At 41.3% G+C, this 19,546-nt stretch overlaps 1 protein-coding gene across 1 annotated transcript in view; it reads left to right on the top strand.

Moving 5' to 3' along the window:
* CLNK (cytokine dependent hematopoietic cell linker) overlaps window positions 1-19,546 on the top strand; it is a 204,081-nt gene that overhangs the window by 169,599 nt on the left and 14,936 nt on the right. Inside the window, exons 14-17 of the mRNA XM_018049927.1 lie at window positions 1,101-1,182; window positions 5,253-5,293; window positions 12,541-12,674; window positions 17,966-18,043. Coding sequence (XP_017905416.1) covers window positions 1,101-1,182; window positions 5,253-5,293; window positions 12,541-12,674; window positions 17,966-18,043 — 335 coding nt within the window. The remainder of the gene's footprint in view (window positions 1-1,100; window positions 1,183-5,252; window positions 5,294-12,540; window positions 12,675-17,965; window positions 18,044-19,546) is intronic.

The following is a 19,546-nucleotide window of genomic DNA, read 5'->3' as shown; positions in this document are numbered from 1 at the left end:
CCTTAACTTTATTACTTACAACTGCAACTAGAAGAGTGTTTTATGGGCTTTCCTATCATCGTTTTATTATGTGACCTTGGTAATTCTGGATGGCTGGTTAAAATCTATCCAGGATTAAAAGGAAATAAAAAGTGATAATACCAATGAAGTGAAAGTCGCTCAGTCATGTCTGACTCTTTGTGACCTCATGAACTATACAGTCCACAGAATACTCCAGGCCAGAATACTGGAGTGGGTAGCCTTTCCCTCCTCCAGGGGATCTTCCCAACCCAGGGTTCAAATCCAGGTCTCCCACATTGCAGGTGGATTCTTTACCAGCTGAGCCACAAGGAAAGCCCAAGAATACTGGAGTGGGTAATCCATCCCTTCTCCAGTGGATCTTCCTAACCAAAGAATCAAACCGGGGTCTCCTGCATTGCAGGCAGATTCTTTATCAACTGAGCTATCAGGGAAGCCCAGTAATACAAATGACATATGTAATTACTAAATAAGTCCAGTTCCTATGGTTGGCACAACTTTTCAAAACTTGAAGATCAAAGATGAATAACTGAGAAAATGCATGTCTGGTGGGAACCAGGCAGGAACCACTGGTCTACACCAGAATCCTGGGAGCTCTCCTGCCTTATCACAGGAGACAGGAGAATTCAGGTGTGCATGGGCAAGCATCCAGCATCCCCATAACCTACATTTCTCTAAACGGTTCTTAGTTCAACATGCTTGCTTATGTTTCTATGTAAAATTTCATCTGAATGCAGAATTCAACTTCAACCCACTTCCACTTCAAGCCTGTCCAATACCAAATGCCTTCTAATGCAATATTATATATTTGGTGGAAGTTTAAGAATTAGTTCTAGATTTAATATTTTTGAAAATATTGATTATTCAACATTAAAGCAATTTGTATAGCCTCAAGGACAATCTACTCCCAGGACTCAGGGTTTTCCAGAATATATGGGTTACATTTTCCACTAACCACCAACTGCTCACTCTTAACAACAGAGATTACTTGGATGAAATTACAGCCATTTCAAAAGATCTCTAATGGCCCCCAATCATTTTCCTTTTACAACCTGACCAAATTCTGTGATGCCGTTACACAGTTCCTTATCACCAGATGAAGCCTGAAGCACCTCATCTGGCACAAAACCAAAGTCCTCAAGAGATTCCTCTTGCCATTGCCAGGTAAGGAGCCAGGAATTCCTGGCTGGGTCCCAGCTTGGGGATCAGCCCTGTGTTGCCTGGGATAATGACTCACGGGGTCTCCTGAAAAAGACTCTCTGGCCTTCGATAATGAAGCCCAGTGACAAGGTCCTAAAGAAACCAGTGAATCACAGTTGTTGTTGAAGTTAATAGGATTTAAATTGACCATGGGGTAGAAGTCTTTTTTCAGCTACAGGCATTGTTCTTGACTTTATAAGTGACTGATTTTGCATTAGAGACAATATTTGAAGACACAGGTATTCACTAGGTAGGATTAACCGGAATGGCAGCTAATCAACCTGGGAAGAAAAGTTGACATTTCTAACCAGTCTCAGTGGATGACTGCACAGAAGCTGACAGTCACTTTGGAACAGCACTTTATAAATGAGCAGGGGTTGAAAATGCCATTATCTGAGTAAATACTTGCCTGATTAGGTTATTGTGACAACTGGCATCCCAACAGAAAAGTCGAGGAGGCTAATAAGGCTGGTGATTCATTGGCTGAGGTCACATTAGTAGTAGCTTCCTTAACATCCCGAGTCTCTAAAATTAGTCCTCCCAGGCCCTCCTGTCCGCAGTCTGGCCAGTGGCTCCAGCTCCATCCAGGCCACTCTCCACGACTGCTAACAAAGGACATTTGCAAGGGCTATTCCTCTTCCTACAACACTTCGCTACCACCCCTCACATTTCCCTCTCTCTGCCATCTCCCTATTTGGGAAATTTCTCTTTGTTCAGTAGACCCCAGCTCAAAGCCACCCTGAATCCAGGAAGTAGTTCTTCCCCATTCCCCAGAGGGAATACATGAGGCCCAGGGAGGCCGGGTCCATTACTGCTGAAATCAAGCCCAGCTCAACCCATCGCATCTACACTGGTTTGTGAAATTCAACTTCAATCCACTTCACTTCTGCATGTAGATGTGATGGGTTACTGAAGAGTGGAGCTGGACTTGATTTCAGCAGTAAGGGACTTGGCCTCCCCAGGCCTCATGTATTCCCTCTGGGGAATGGGGAAGAACTAACAAACCATGTGGCCTTGGGCATCATCTCTCATCTTCCATGTGAAGTTGAGAGCAGGGGCAGACCTATTCAACATGCCCACGCGCCCACTAACCACCAGCTCTCAATGCCATTGCCAGGCCGTGTATATCAGGGGCATTGTCTCCACCCTCCGTTCCCTTCCCCGCCATCACCTTCTTGTGCTATTTCACACCTTTGGTGACTTTGTTCTCACTCTTTGGTGTGTGGACATTAGTTCTACAGCTTCATTCTCTTATTAGACTGTTTTCTGTTTAAGGCCCAATCTGACACAAAACCCTTGCCCATACAACACACAGATACCCTTTCTAATGTACTTGTCTAAAAGGAAACAAAAAATCATCACATTATAGAGAAAAGATCATGAGATTTCAGTTGGACCCACATCTGCAGTAGTTGTTGTTTAATGCAGCTTGGATGCTTTTGTGTGTTTGTTTAATTAACTGAACAACATCTCCTGATTTGGGGGGCTTCCCTCATCGCTCGGTAAAGAATCTGCCTGCAATGCAGGAGACTTGGGTTCGATTCCTGGGTAGGGAAGATCCCCTGGAGAAGGAAATGGCAACCCAGTCCAGTATTCTTTGAATCCCATGGACAGAGGAGTCTGGCAGGCTACAGTCCATGGGGTTGCAAGAGTCGGACATGACTGAGTGACTTTCACTCACTTACTCACTCCTGATTTTTCTTTCTCTCTTAAATGACTGCATCTTCTAAGGCTCCTTTTTCCCAAACTGACCTCTAAATATTGGTATTCCTCAGATCTTTCTGAGGACCTTTTTTCTCTTGGTAAGAGTGTAAGCAGTTTATCCATCCTCATGGGGTCAAATGTCAGCTCTATATTGATCATTACTAAATCTCTGTCTTCTACCAGACCCATGTCCAGTTAACCAGTGAGTGGTTTTCCTTGAATCAGTAACAGGCATCTCAAACTCAATGTTGGAAACTGAACTCCTGAATTATACCTTCATTTCCAGACGCACACTACCCTCTTACAAACTTTCTCACCTCAACAAATGGTATACTCTCTTTCCCATCTTCACTCTTCCCATCCTGTTTATTAACAGCCCCCTAAATTCTCAAATCTCAACTCATAACAGGTCTTGAATCTGTCCATTTCCTTAGCTCCCAGGAAAACTTGAGAACCAAATCAATTTTGTCTAGATTAAGTGACATTCTTTTTCTGTGCTCACCTCTATGGTGGTGTTTACCCCATATTGTGATTGTGGTATAATTATGTCTTCCCTTCAAAAACTAAGCTGCTTCAGGGCAGAAGTCATGTCTTATTCATTCGCTATCTCCCAAAACATACAATGTACTTAGTAAGCACTCAATCAGTGTTTATAAAATGAAAGAATTATCGTTTCTGTTTTAGTTCAGGTGCCTTTTCTTCTATTTTTATAAACTTTGTACTTGAAACCTAGAATATCTTCAGAGGATATTACTCTTCTCTCAATGTTTTCTAAAAATCTTGAAAAATTAGGGCAGTGAAATTTTGCTATCCAAGATTTTTAAATTAATATAGTACATATAGTTGCTGAGCCCAGCCCAGCATTTTTGCAACCCCATGGACTGTAGCCCACCAGGCTCTTCTGTTTCTCAGATTTCCCAGGCAAGAATACTGGAGCAGGTTGCCGTTTCCTTCTTCAGAGGATCTTGCTGGCCCAGGGATCAAACCTGTGTCTCCTGCATTGGCAGGAGGATTCTTTGCCTCTGAGCCACCAAGGAAGCCGATAGCTCTAACTTCTGACTGCACTGGGTCTCTGTTGCTGTGTGCGGGCTTTCTCTAGTTGCCGGGAGCAGAGGCTACTCTCTGTTGCGCTGCGTGGGCTTCGCATAACAGCTTCTCTCCTTGTGGGGCGTGGGCTCTAGGCTTCAGTAGTTCCGACTCCCAGGCTCCAGAGCACAGGCTCAATAGTTGCAGTACAAGGGCCTTAGTTGCCCTGGGAGGCAGAGAGAATCTTCTTGGACCAAAGATGGAATCTGTGTCCCCAGCACTGACGGGCAGATTCTTATCCACTGCCTGGATAAGAATCGGGGAAGCCCTCTATGATTTTTTCCCTAGACATTTAACAAAACTTTACACTGACTCATAGTAAAGGGACCGTGAATTGAAGGCTTAGATAGCAAAAGAAGCCTGACCAGTGATGACTGCACAATGCGGCGATTCAATGATCCAAGGGCATTGCTGTTTGCAAAGCGAGTCGTAAGACTCCAGGCTTCCATGGAAATGACGAAAATCAGATATGTATTCAGTTGATTTCATTGCTGCTGGTAAAGGGATGAATTTCGCTAAATTAACCCAGAGGTTTTGTTCAATTGCACAATCATGGCATAGAGCATGCTCCACGTAATTAGATTTAGCTTCAGCAACACCTAGAGTTTATAATGATGGTGCTGACCACAATACAAAATGAACCAGAAAATTAGCGCTGTTACCCAAAGCTAAACATTAAGTGCTAAACTAAAGCTGTTGATAAACAGTCTTGGTAACATTGTTACTGTATTTAGAAATGCATATTATTTTATTGTCTTTATTATATTTTTATAATCCTTTTTTCCTTTATGGAGTTCCTTCCTTTACACATAGTTTTCTTACCTAGCTCACATTTTAAGAGGAAATGAAATAATTTCTTTGCCCTTCTTCCTTGCTATGCATGACGCACCCTCAATTGGTAAGCAGTTATTAATACTACAGAGTAGGAGCTGTAGTGTTTTCTACAGTGACCATATCTACAAGGCAAGTCTGAAGTCATGGCTTCCAAAAGTAAAGGATTATAATGCATGCTCACCGAAGGGACATGGAAAGAACATATATGAGTCAGTCAATTTGTTCCACATCTAATGTCAGTCTGTCTTGAGAAAGGAAGGAACCAGCCTCCTACACCTTACAAAACAGATGATTCTTCTAACTCATCCAGTAAACTATAAAGTGCTCTGTACATATGACTTAGACCATGAGTACTGACCCAGCTAAAGTAGAAAATACTAACATTCTTTCAATTGTAATATTTCCTTTAGCTCTTCATTCATGACACGCAACCCGACTATGCAAAACCGAGGTAAGAACACTTTACCTGAGAATTATAAAATAAGAGGGTAAGTCATGACACTATTGATATTCCTGCACCATGAATTAGCCTTTGTGAAACTAAGAGTCCCTCAGCTGATGCATGTAGATGTTAATTCTCTGGTTTTCATTGATAAGTGCCATTGTATTGTGTTAATATCACATAAATTTTATCCACAATTAAATATGATCACTTAGGTGATTCCAGTTTTTTCCTCTTATGGACATTAGTTGTGAGAAATATAGTAGATGTCTTCCCTTGTACATAATATGTACATATTTTTCCAAGTACATAATAGGATAAGTTCTCTTTTTAAGAGGGAAATGGCCACGTCTTAGAATATTCCTCTCTTCAGTGACACTAGATTCTGGTAGCTTAGTTGCTAAGTCATCTCCAACTCTTGCAATCCTATGGGCTATAGCCCACCAGGAATTTCTCAAGTAAGAACACTGGAGTGGCTTTCCACTTTCTTCTCCAGGGGATCTTCCTGATCCAGGGATCAAACGATATCTCCTGCATTGAAGGAGGATTCTTTACCACTGAACAATCAGGGAAGCCCAACCCTAGATGTAGTTTCCAAATTAGACATATCACTTTGACCAACAGCTTATGAGAGCCCATTGTTTCCTATCCTCTCCAGCAGTTGTTTCCTGGCAAACTTTTAGTTTTTGCCATTCCACTGGTTGTAAAATATATTTATCATAAAAAGAGTCTGTGAAATAGAGAAAATAAAAACCAACCTCTTACTAATTCATTGAAAAGATAAAAATCAGAAGGATACCATGTCTATGGAGATGTCAAAAGTAGCCTATAAATATGGTGTTATATCACTCTTGGTGATGGGTTTTCATATTGTTAGTATTATTTGGCCCAAACTAGATATACCATGTTCTTTTGTCTTTCTTTCTTCACTCCCTATGCCATAGAGATTCTGTGTTCAGGCCTAATCTTTCAATCTTTCCCTGCTGAGCCACAGAATGGTGGCTGGACTCCATGGGATAGAGTGGAAAGACTGAGGGCTCTGCTGACCTTGATCCCACTTCTGCCTCTTTGAGCTTCACACTCCTCCATCCATAAAATTAAAATAATGATATTAACTCACAGGGTCCCACTTCTGTCTCTTTGAAAATTCAAATACTATTAACTAACAGGGTTAATACACACACACGCACACACACACACACAGCCCTCTGCTTAGCACATTGTAGGCAACTGACACATTTTAATATCCTTCCTTCTTTTTTTGCATTTCCTTTCCTTCTCCAGTGATTCTCTCCCTAACTGATCCAGTGAGACCAAGAGATTCCTCCGTCACCTCCATCATGTCCTTATTTCTCTGTGCCCTGCGCCATCTGGACCTTACATGGGGAAACCAATATAGAAAACTCATATCCCCAGATGTATGCATCCCTAATAAGAGTTTCCCAAGAGAGGACTCCTTTTCTAAAGGAGGGTGGCCACATGGCTCAATTGCTAGAAATTGAATGACAGAAACAGCAGTCTTTGAGGCCAGATCTTGGTGTATGAAAAGAAAAGGACCTGGAAGATCCAGGTGGAAGGTCCAGGGGCTGAATGGGCCAGGAAAGGCTTTTCGGATGGGGGTTTTGAAACTGGAATTATTGCAGAGATGGAGAAGCAGAATCACAGATTAAAAAGGAATCCAGAGTCTTGACTTAAAAGACAAAATCTTGAACACATAAAGAAATAAAGAGCAGTTGAAGAATGGAACAGTGGTGTTAGTGAAGTGGAAAGCCTTCAAAGACATGAGTCCAGTCAAGCATCCTCTGACTGGGAGTGTATCATTCATACTGGGGTCATGTAGACTGTTCTCTACTCATCGAAGAAACAGGTTTGCATAAAGAAACATCCTGGGATGGACAGGGAAGATGTTTTTATCTCCAGTGCCTTCAAACATCATTAATTCCTCTTTTGGGCAACAAATATCCACCACGCATGTGGTTTATGCCCCAAATTGGGCTGGGCCTTAAGAATACAGAACAGAAACAGCCTCATCCTTTAACTGACCAGTGCTTGAACTTTTCCATCAATTTATTCAGAGATTCATTCTCCTGGGTAAAAATACACCCTTGGGTCACCAGTGCCTGGCAGAAATTAGGTGCACAGAAAACAGGACACAATCCAGGCATGTGTAGAGCTCTGAGTCTAGCGGGCTCTCTAAAGTTTGCTAGTTTTAAGTTGGATGTCTCATGTGAGGGGGCCAGTGTTCCACAGGTAGAAGAGGGAAACTTACTTCTCCATCAATGTAGGTATCATCATCTCAATTTAACAAATGAGAAAAGACTTTGAAAATATTCAGTTATACTTCTTTTTAAGGATGGTACTTTATTTATTTACTTTTAAGGAGTATAATTGCTTTACAACTTTGTGTTACTTTCTGCTATACAACAATGTGGATCAGCTATATGTATACATACATTCCCTCCCTCCTGGACTTCCCCTCCACCCCCCATCCCACTCCTCTATACCACCACAGAGCACTGAGCTGAGCTCCTGTGCTATACAGCAGCTTCCCATTAGCTGTCTATTTCATACATGGTAGCGTATATATATCAATTCTACCATATGCCCAATTACAGTTATTCTTGACTGTTCAGTTAATGTTAATAAATAGGTTTTTCTCAATTTTCTGATAAATAAAGTCAAGCTAAACTACTGGGAGACTAAGTAGATGGATCTCTGGACAAAAAAGAAAATTATCTTGATATATTGGAAGAAAAACCACAAAGTTTGGGTTATAATTAAAAATATTAACTTTTGAGATGTTGGATGATTTCTTTTCTTCTTTATTTCAGTTTTTGTCCACTAAAGTTTTCTTTTTCTATTTGCATTTTATAAATTTTTTGTCATACATGACTGTTTTCTTAGAAATTTTTTGTTGAATTTTATAAAGGGTAAAGTTAAAATAGAGATATTACTTTGTCAACAAAGGTCTGTCTAGTCAAGACTATGGTTTTTCCAGTAGTCATGTATGGATGTGAGTGTTGGAATATAAAAAAAAGCTGAGTGCAGAAGAATTGATGCTTTTGAACTGTGGTGTTGGAGAAGACTCTTGAGAATCCCTTGGACTGCAAGGAGATCCAACCAGTCCATCCTAAAGGAAATTAGTCCTGGGTGTTCATTGGAAGGACTGATGTTGAAGCTGAAACTCCAATACTTTGGCCACCTGATGCAAAGAGCTGACTCATTTGAAAAGACCCTGATGTTGGGAAAGATTGAAGGCAGGAGAAGGGGACAACAGAGGATGAGATGGTTGGATGGCATCACTGACTCGATGGACATGAGTTTGGGTGAACTCCAGGAGTTGGTGATGGACGGGGAGGCCTGGCGTGCTGCAGTTCATGGCGTTGCAAAGAGTCTGATAGGACTGAGTGACTGAACTGAACTGAAAGTTAAAATTTGCTAATAAATAGGTGTGAAGAGCTGCTTAAAATAAAATGGTTTTAAGTTTCAAGAAAAGCTCTAGAGCTGTTTCTTGATTAACACTGTAACATTAGTAGCAGCATTCATTGAGTGACTAGGATGGGTCAGGCTCTGTGCTATATAAGAGATTTATATACATAAGCATTTTTAAATATTAGTAATTATTCATATCAATATGGTTCCATCAGTAAGTGTTGATATCAGTATGGTTCTATTGATATCAGCTTTTAAATATAAGTAATTATTGATATCAGTATGATAACAGTATGTTTTATCCATACCATTTTCATTAGACTATCCTAATTTTCTTGACCACTTACACATATTATCCCCAATGTTCTTCCATTTACTCTGTGTCAACCTCTTTATTAAATATATATATATATATTTACTTATTTATTTGGTTGCACAAATTGTTGTGGTCTTAGCTGTGGCACACAGAATCTTCAGTCTTCTTGTGGCAGGCAGGATCTTTAGTAGGGGCATGTCAACTCTTGCAGGGGACACAGGGGACTTGGGTTTGATCCCTGGGTCAGGAAGATCCCCTAGAGAAGGAAATGGCAACCCACTCCAGTATTCTTGCCTGGGAAATCTCGTAAACAGAGGAGCCTGGCAGGCTATAGTCCATGGGTTGTAGAGAGGAGAGTTGGACATGACTGAGCACGCATGTGCGCGCGCGCGCACGCACACACACACACACACACACGCACGCACACGCGCACACGCACACACACACACACTGAACTCTTAGTTGCAGCACATAGTTTCCTGACCAGGGATGGAACCCTGGTCTTGTGTATTGGGAGCAGACTCTTAGCCATTGGACCATCAGAGAAGTCCTCAATCTCTTTATTAATGCGACTCTCCATTCTCCAGGTAGGAGAGTCCTATTTCCTGGGATTATAAAACTCAAATGCAGTGCTTTATGTAAAACTTTCCAAAGATTACCACCATTACTTTAGAACAAAGTCAACTAAATTCTTGTAGTGGAACTACATACTGGGAATTTCACTTGTTTATTAAGCAAAGATCCATCCAGGACTTCCGGTGAAATTACATGGCAAAGTTGTTTTTTTTGTTTGTTTTGTTTAACTCATTCTCTGAATAGACGACAGGTGCACAGAGCTGTTTCCAAACGCTCTTTTTCAACTAGGATTCTTAAATATTCAAGCAAGGCACTCAGAGTTGAAATACAATAAATCAGTTGCCACAATATCATGAAAAATTCATAATCACTGAACACATGTATGCTACGCAAACTGATAGGAAATGCTGATAACAGTTATTTCCTTCTCTTAAGAATGTTCTCACTGTTTCGATCCATGTTGAAAAGATAGTTATGGCTATTTAAATAATAAGTCTTCTTGTACTGCTTCATTAAAATTTAAGTGACCAAACACTTTCCTACAACAAACATTTGACACATGCATTCCCTATATTCTCAGACTCCACATTAAAAGTCACAATCCTTGGAATCCTCAAAATAGAACTTTTAATGTTTCAGGAGTACTCTGCTCTTCTTAGTAAACTTACAGAGAAATCCGGCATTTTGATGACAAAAAAGAAACGGAATAAATACACATATAACTTAAATGTTATGGTAACTGGCATATAAATGTTTGCTAATGTTTTATTTAGCACCTTGCCTTAAAAAACATAGTGTGAAAAGTATTCCATTCTTTCAAAGTTCTTATTAAGCTACTGACCAGAATTATAACTTCTTTGTTCTCTAGACTGAATTAAGACTCAATAACTTATAATTCTGCCTTCACATTAATAACTCCTTTTCCATTTTATATGTTATCATTGTCCAGAATTTTATTTTATTATGATGCTGTTTTCATGCTCTCAATGATTTGTCATTTTTATACAGTTAATTCTTGCTTAAAATTACTAACATATTTATAAATATCTTTGTTAAGCATTCCTTCTAACAACTGACTTCTTCCTTGTGACCTTCAGCCAATTCAGTTCAGTAACTCAGTCACGTCCGACTCTTTACGACCACATGGATTGCAGCACGCCAGGCCTCCCCGTCCATCACCAACTCCTGGGGCTTACTCAAACTCATGTCCATTGAGTCAGTGATGCCATCCAACCATCTCATCCTCTGTCATCCCCCACTCCTGCCTTCAGTCTTTCCCAGCATCAGGGTCTTTTCCAATGAATCAGCTCTTTGCATCAAGTGGCCAAAGTATTGAAGTTTCTGCTTCAACACCAGTCCTTCCAATGAACGCTCAGGACTGATCTCCTTTAGGATGGACTGGTTGGATCTCCTTGCAGTCCAAGAGACTCTCAAGACTCTTCTCCAACACCACAGTTCAAAAGCATCAATTCTTCTGCGCTCAGCTTTCTTTATAGTCCAACTCTCACATCCATACATGACTACTGGAAAATCCATAGCTTTGACTAGACGGTCCTTTGTTGGCAAAGTAATGTCTCTGCTTTTTAATATGCAGTCTAGGTTGGTCATAACTTTTCTTCCAAGGAGCAAGCATCTTTTAATTTCATGGCTGCAGTCACAATTTGCAATGATTTTGGAGCCCCTCAAAATAAAGTCTGTCACTGTTTCCACTGTTTCCCCATCTATATTCCATGAAGTGATGGAACCAGATGCTATGATCTTAGTTTTCTGAATGCTGAGTTTTAAGCCAACTTTTTCACTCCCTCTTTCACTTTCATCAAGAGGCTCTTTAGTTCTTCTTCGCTTTCTGCTTTAAGTGTGGTGTCATCTGCATATCTGAGGTTATTGATATTGCCTTGTGACCTTAATTTCTTGAAATTTGTTTCTATTAGGTTTACTGGAATGACACAGTGAAAATATGTTATTTTTATTGCAGTAGAGAATATACCACATCAAAACTTGACAAAGTGGTAATATCTTAAAGCTTAGGTGCCATGTGAAATCAAAACCCTTTCCATGAATCTTTTGTATTCTGTTACTATGAAATCCATTGGTCTATCTTCCCTTTTAAAAACTCTTACCCAGACATGATTTTGTAGCATCATATATTAGTCACTTGGAAAACAGTGATTCACAGACCTGAGCAGATCTTTCCCACATTAACATATTTTATTACATAATATTTTTTAAAATCACATTTGTAAGTAATACCTCCAATCTCATCAGAAAAGTCCAACTGTGGCTATGCTATTATGTCACTGTGGCAGATACAAGTTTTTCCAAACTCCAGTTTGCGCTTGAAAAGTCTAATTTTAAACTTGGCCACAAATACTGCCAGTTGTTTTCCATGAAGTGACAGGCTTACTTTGTTCATTTTTAGTAAAGCATCTGCCAAGTGCTCAATCTGAATAACTGTAATTTGTCTATTAGTCATTCTTTCAGGTTATAAAAGATGATCCATTAAAACAAAAAGTTATTCTTTTGCATTTTAAAACAAATGGTGCTTTCTGAGTTGGAAACAAGCTTGGCTTGTTTAAGAAACTAAGCAAAGTTCATTACACCCAGGACAGCATGGACAGTAGAGGATGGATGAAGAAATAGAAGAGGAAGATTATATAGAATCTTATTGACAGAAGTTTAAATATTTGGGTTTTCTTCCAGGTCATCATGGAAGGACGTGTACCACGGGTGTAGTAAAGTCAGAATTACATTTTTTGAAGGTGACTCCAGATGTCCTAGGGAAACAGGGACAAAATCTGAAGCAAGAGAACAGTCCAGAGGAGATTGCTCTTAAGAGTGAGATGATGGTAGTAGAGGCTAAGTTGCCATAGACACCGGAGGGAGTGATGGGTTCCAGCATAGTCATATTTAAATGTGAATTTACTTTTCCCAGATCATAAAGAAAGCATGCCATCCTATGCTCCTCAGAGATGTCAGTCTCCAGCCGGCTCTGGCCCTCAGGAAAATCCACTACTTCATAAAATCACGAGCAGGAAGAAACCTTTCCCTGCAAGGTCTGATGGCAAGGTAAAACAGACACTTCCTACGGCACTTTTCTAGATGACCTTAGCACCTAAAGAGAGGAAGATCCCCTGGAGAATGGAATGGCAACCCTCTCCAGTACTCTTGCCTGGAGAATCCCAAGGACAGAGGAGCCTGGTGGGCTACAGTCCATGGGATCACAAAGAGTTGGACATGACTGAACTAACTGAGCATGCACACAGCACCTAAAGAGAGCTTTCTTGAACAATGCCTAAAAAGGAGATCATTACAATTGACTCTGAGATTTCCCTCTTCTGGCTATATATTATTGGGGGTTAATATTTTAAAAAATATTTTGCTGTATAGCACTGCATCTTGCCATTTCACTAAAATTTTCAACTTGCATATTTCCATATTCTAAAAGTGCTTTTTAAAAATTTAATCCAAAAAGGAGCGATATTTAGAACTGTGTTGTATGCGTATTGGTTGTTCAGTAGTGTTTTACAATTGATGAAGATTTACATATTGCAACTGTTTTTTCAACAAAAGATTCACAAGTTGTATGCTCATTTCATTTGAACAGTTCAGCAAGCATTTACTGAACACTTATTCTATACCAGACAACGTGCTAGAAGTTATGGTCTCTGCCCCAGGAGAGATATAAAAAGGGGCAGAGATGCAAACAGATGCAATAGTAGATGAATTCTTGCTTGTCCTTCATCTATTTCCTGCTTTCTTTCTAAAATATTCTCCATTCCCACAACCAGTTCTTCTCAAGCCATGCTACACTTATACTCACCTATATGGGGGGATAAAACATTCTTTTAGTTTCTACCCTCTTCCCTCCATCACATTGCAACATTAAATTAAAGTTTCTTTCATGATAAGGCACAGAAGGACATGTTCCTTCTGGGTCTCCATTCCAGAGCTTCATAGGCTAAGAGTTCTGCTACAGAGCTTGCAAAAGATTTTAAACAGGAGCAGAGCAAATAGAATATCTCTAGTCAGTTCACTTCAGTTCAGTCGCTCAGTCATGTCCTACTCTTTGTGACCTCATGGACTGCAGCAGGCTTCCCTGTCCATCACCAGCTCCCGGAGATCACTCAGACTCATGTCCATCGAATTGGTGATGCCATCCACTCATCTCATCTCCTGTCGTTCTCTTCTCCTGGGGACCAATCTTCCTGAGGAAGATTGAAGATCTTTCCCAGCATCAGAGTCTTTTCTAAAGAGTCAGTTCTTTGCATCAGATGGCCAAAGTATTGGAGTTTCAGCTTCCACATCTGTCCTTCCAATGAATATTCAGGACTGATTTCCTTTAGGATGGACTGGTTTGATCTGCTTGCTGTCCAAGGGACTCTCAAGTGTCTTCTCCAACACCACAGTTGAAAAACATCAGTTCTTCGGTGCTCAGCCTTCTTCACAGTCCAACTCTCACATCCACACGTGACTACTGGAACAATTGCTCATGTTCCTGCAATGTTCCAAGTGCCACTGGTTGTCCTTATACTTAGTGTTAATTTTGACCTTAATTCTAAAAGAAGTCTCATATTCTTAAGTTTGACTTTGCACATAGTTTGCACGTGGTATGCACATAGAAATGTGTGTGCATGGCTCTTCTATTGCCCCATCTTACATACTTGGCTTCCTTTTCATCATCTCCTTCATAAGCACTGGAATCCCAGAGTCCTACCTAGGTATCCAACCAAAAATTACACCCCCCCAGAACCTGGATTCTTCAGGCATGGGAGAGGCTTGCACTAAACCAGGATTTCCCTGATTTCAACTATTTAAATGCATGTTTATGATCTGTGGCCTATCCGTATATTATTTATAATAATGTTATACTTAGTAATATCTTTTAACTTTTCTTTTCATTTTACATCACTGCTCTATTAAACCAGTATTACATACATACATAGAAGGTAATCATAAAACTAACCATGGCTTTCTACTTCTAGGTATACACCCAAAGAAATGAAAGCAGGGACTCGAAAAATTTTTTGTACATTCATGTTGACAGCAGCATTATTTACAATAGCTGTGAAGCATAAATAGCCCAAATGTTTATTAACAAATAAATGGATAAATGAAATAAAGTAACATTATTCAGTTGTAAAACGGAATGAAATCCTGACGCGTTACAAAATAGATGAACCTTAAAAACATAACACTAAGTGAAATAAGCCAGACACAAAAAGACCAGTATAGAGTCTACTTATAGAATAAGTAAGTTCATAGAGCCAGAAAGCAGCATGGTGGTTGCCAGCGGAGTTATTGTTGAATGTGTGGAGTGTTTCAGTTCGGTATGATGGAAACGTTTTGGAGCAGGATAGTGTGATGGCTGCCAAGCCATGTGAATCTGCTCAATGTTATTGCATTGTACACTTGAAAGTGGCTGCATGGCAAATCATATGTTGTGTATAGGGGCTTTCCAGGTGGCACAGTGGTAAAGAATCTACCTCCCAGTGCAGGAGATGCGGGAGACTTGGGTTCCATCCCTGCGTCGGGAAGATCCCCTGAAGTAGGAAGCGACAACTCACTCCAGTATTCTTGCCCATGAGATCCCATGGACTGTAGCCCACCAGGCTCCTCTGTCCATGGGGTCACAAAGAGTCAGAAACAACTGAGCGCACACATATGGTGTGTATATTTTATCACATCCTTTAAAAAAATTCATTTTAGCTCAAACAAAACAAGGCTATTACATTGTAGTCGGATGCCAACACTCACTAATGGACCTCAGCATAAGGAGAGATTAGGGATGCCAAAACAAGAGACTTCCCTGGTGGTCCAGGGTTTAAGACTGCACTTCCAGTTTGATCTCTGGTTGGTGAACTAGGGTCCCATATGCTGTGCAGCATGGCCAAAAGATAAATAGATACATGAAAAATAAATAAACACAATCCATCCATTTAAAAAGTCTAGATATTAAAAAAAAATAAAAGAAATGTCATAGTAATATTAAGCACCAAAATGAAGCATCCCTGTTGGATTATTCAGAGGGCTAAAAAGAAAAGTGAAAGGGGCCCATCTCTCCCTCCAGGTCATTCAGAATTGCCTCACACTGTTTGAACAGCACCTAAACACACCAGCTCACACTCATGATCACACCTGGAGAACTACAGAGTTATGAAATCTCTAATAGCCATTCCCTTCTCCAGGGGATCTTCCCAACCCAGGAGTCTCCTCAAACCCAGGTCTCCCACATTGCAGGAGGATTCTTTACCAACTGAGCCACCAGGGAACCCCAAGAACACTGGAGTGGGTTAGCCTATCCTTCTCCGGGGATCTTCCCAACCCAGGGATTGAACTGGGGTTTCCTGCATTGCAGGCAGACTCTTTACCAACTGAGCCACCAGGGAAGAAGTAGCTCCAGCTTCAACTAACAAATAAAATCAGAGTAGAAGCAGCACAGCATGACTGAGCCTTGCCAGGCTCCCAGACTGGCAGAGAAGCTCCCCAGAAGCAACAGACATGTCTCAGCACAGAGAGCTCCCTCTTCCACAGGGCAGTGGGGTTCTGGGCTGCCCTTTGTTCTGGAACCTGGTACTTGACTTTGATGGAGGGGAGCAGGTCCTACCTCTGGACATCCCAGCACACACCCGCCCCTGGCAGTAGGGACTAGGTAAAGGGATTCATTCCAAAGGATGCCTCAAGTAAGAGGTGACTCTGCCCCCAAGCTTGATGGAAGACAATGGCAGACCCAGAGAGGAGGGGGAGTGAGGAGCCTAAACAGATTCCACGCAGCGGGGCTACTCATGTCAAGCCCTGAAACCATGTGTGTCCAGAAAAGAGCAAGCACAGCTGGCTGGCCAGGCCCTCGTCCTCAGATCTGGTGGGGGCAAGAAGTGAGGGGGGAGAGTTGGGGGGAAGCTAGCCCATGGCTTTCCCAGTGGTGCTCACATGTGCTTGGTGAACCCATCATTGCAAGATCAGGCTTGTTGCTGGGAGGACCAGGGATTTTGAAGACCAAAGATTTGATGGCACATCCCTAGTTCTTGCCACATGGAACAGAAGTTGACTTCCTGAGCCTCCACTGTCCTAACAGCGTCTGCCTTGCAGGATTCTTGTGGCCACGGACTGGGATAAGAATGAGGGAGGGCCTTGGAGATGCTGGCCTCATGGAAAGGGTTATTTAGAATTATTATCCTTGGAACTCAGTAAAGGAATTGCAGATCCATGGCGCATCTCCCTGACTGCCCTACCTCCTCTCTGATGTGGTGGATTTTATAATCAAAAGAAATAAATTTGTATAAATATGATACCATGGCACAGAGAGAAAGCCAGACAGACTTAGGGTTCAAATTCCAGTCCTACCACAGGTGAGTTTAGGCAACTGACATAAAGATGCTCTCAGGACGTCCCCGGAAGTCGAGGGGTTGAGAGTCCACCTGCCGATGCAGGAGACATGGGTTTGATCCCTGGTCCGGGAGGATTCCACATGCCACAGGGCAGTAAGTCCATGTGCCACAGCTACGGAAGCCAGCGTGCCCTGGAGCCTACGCTCTGCAACAAGAGAAGCCGCCGCAATGAGAAGCTTTCAAACTGCAACTAGAGAGTAGTCTCTGCACGCTGTAGCTAGAGGAAGTCCACGCAGCAACAAAGACCCAGTGCAGCCAAAAATAAGTAAACAAATGAATAAGCCATTTTAAATAAAAATTTAAAAATTAATTTAAAAAAATTTTTAATTATCTTTCCCTTTCCCTTTTATTTAATTATCTTTCACTCCCCTCCTGTTTTTATGGTGACTAGGGCCTCACAGGCATCAAAAATAACATACATCCCACCTCAAGTACAGGTTCAGAAAGCATTGATGATTAAGGGTTCATTATCCATTTTGAGTTTGGTGCCAAAACACGTTTCTCAGTAGATGGAGTAACGTTTCTGGTTACTTTCAATGAAAGATCTGTCATTTCAATTTTACAGTTCCTAAACTGCTGTTACTTTGTCTGTGTCCATCTCAAGATCAAGGATAGGCAGTTTTTACTGCATATTTGCTATAAATTCAACTGTGATCAGTCACTGAGTGTGTGTTCAGTCACTCAGCCATATCCGACTCTTTGCAGCTGTGTAGACTGTAACTCACCAAGCTCCTCTGTCCGTGGAATTTTCCAGACAAAACTGAAGTGGGTTACCATTTCCTACTCTAGGGGCTCTTCCCAACCCAGGGATAGAAACCACATCACTTACATCTCCTGCATTGGCAGGCAGCTTCTTTACCACTGTGCCACCTGGGAAGCCCCATGATTTGGCACTAGTGGAACAAAAGCAAGCTTTAATTAACAATCCTTCCCTTTGACCCGGAAACACTCACCATTTCACGTGTATTGCAGGATGTCCAGCACAATGAATGGTACATCGGAGAATACAGTCGCCAGGCAGTGGAAGAGGCGTTACTGAAGGAGCACAAGGTAATGGCTTCTCCAGGGCATGTTGGCATTGTTTCTTTAGTCATCCCAGAGTTTTCTGCCCATAGGTCACAGGCTGTAATTTCTTGCTGCTGGGGAGGTTGTCACTGAAAACGGGTTTTCAAATAGTTTTAGATTTGAGACTTGGTTGTGCCACTTATCAGCTGTGTGACTTTCTCAAGTTCCTGCTGCTGCTCTACTGCTGCTAAGTCGCTTCAGTCGTGTCCGACTCTGTGCAACCCCATAGACAGTAGCCCAACAGGCTCCGCTGTCCCTGGGATTCTCCAGGCAAGAACACTGGAGTGGGTTGCCATTTCCTTCTCCAGTGCATGAAAGTGAAAAGTGAAAAGTGAAAGTGAAGTCGCTCAGTCGTGTCCGACTCCTAGCAACCCCATGGACTGCAGCCTACCAGGCTCCTCTGTCCATGGGATTTTCCAGGCAAGAGTACTGGAGTGGGTTGCCATTGCCTTAACATCTGTAAATGCAGGTTTCTTTATTTGTTGAGTGAAAATAGTAAAATCAACCCTAAGGATCTATTTTGGAGACCAAATGTGGAGGCTAGGGTAGGAACGGAGGCTGCAGTGGAAGGTGCTTTCCTTCTGCTTTGTTCAAGATTCATGTCCTTTCTATAGGTCTGCCCAAGGTATGGTCGGCTTTTTACATCTCACTGCTTTAAGAAATAACAGGGATGATAAATGCTGAAATAGTCAGGATGTGATAGATCATGCTGTAGTAACAAACAGCCCCAAGATTTAGCACAACAGAACTGTATGTTTCTTGAGCTTCATGCTCAAGACAGGTTTGGGTGGGTAGACCCAGACTGCTAGAGGCTCCATCTGAGTGTATGCTCACACCAATCACACACTGGCTTTCAGCACATTCTCTCAAACATAGTATGCTGCATCTCTGCTCACATTTCATTGGCCAGACTGAACCACATGACCAGACTCAACTTCAAAAGAAGTGGAAATGTGTGGGAAAAAAAAGTTCCAAAGCTACATGGGATCAAAACAAGAGAGGACCTGGGATAACTGTGACCAGATCAAATCACTACTATAACAATCATCACAAATAGAAAAGAGTGGTTAAGCAACTAACTCTACTATGTGCCAAGAATTAGAATAGATTGTTTAGAAGTGACAGGAAGGCTCTCAGGACCAATGGAATATCAAAACTTATCCTCAGCTAATCATTGTTGAGTGAGGAAATACAAAAATGGATGAGTTATTTAATTAGTGGATGGGTGAATAAATGACAGGTCCCCAATAAATTTTAATAAAACTTAGCTCTCAAAATTGATATCATTAAATTATTAATACACATTATATATAATTATATTATAATATGTTGCTATCAAATTACTAAGTTAATTATATGTAAGTTGCTAGGGTAAACAGAATAATGCTCCTTCCACCACAATATAGCCACTTTCTAATCCCCAATATCTGTGTCTCTGTCACTTTATGTGGAAAAAAAATTGCAGATGGAATTAAGTTTGGAATCTTG

This window comes from Capra hircus, chromosome 6 (assembly GCF_001704415.2).
Source record: "Capra hircus breed San Clemente chromosome 6, ASM170441v1, whole genome shotgun sequence".
Lineage (NCBI taxonomy): Eukaryota > Metazoa > Chordata > Mammalia > Artiodactyla > Bovidae > Capra > Capra hircus.
Note: the sequence above shows the minus strand (reverse complement) of the source record. Positions and strands in the feature narration are given on the sequence as shown.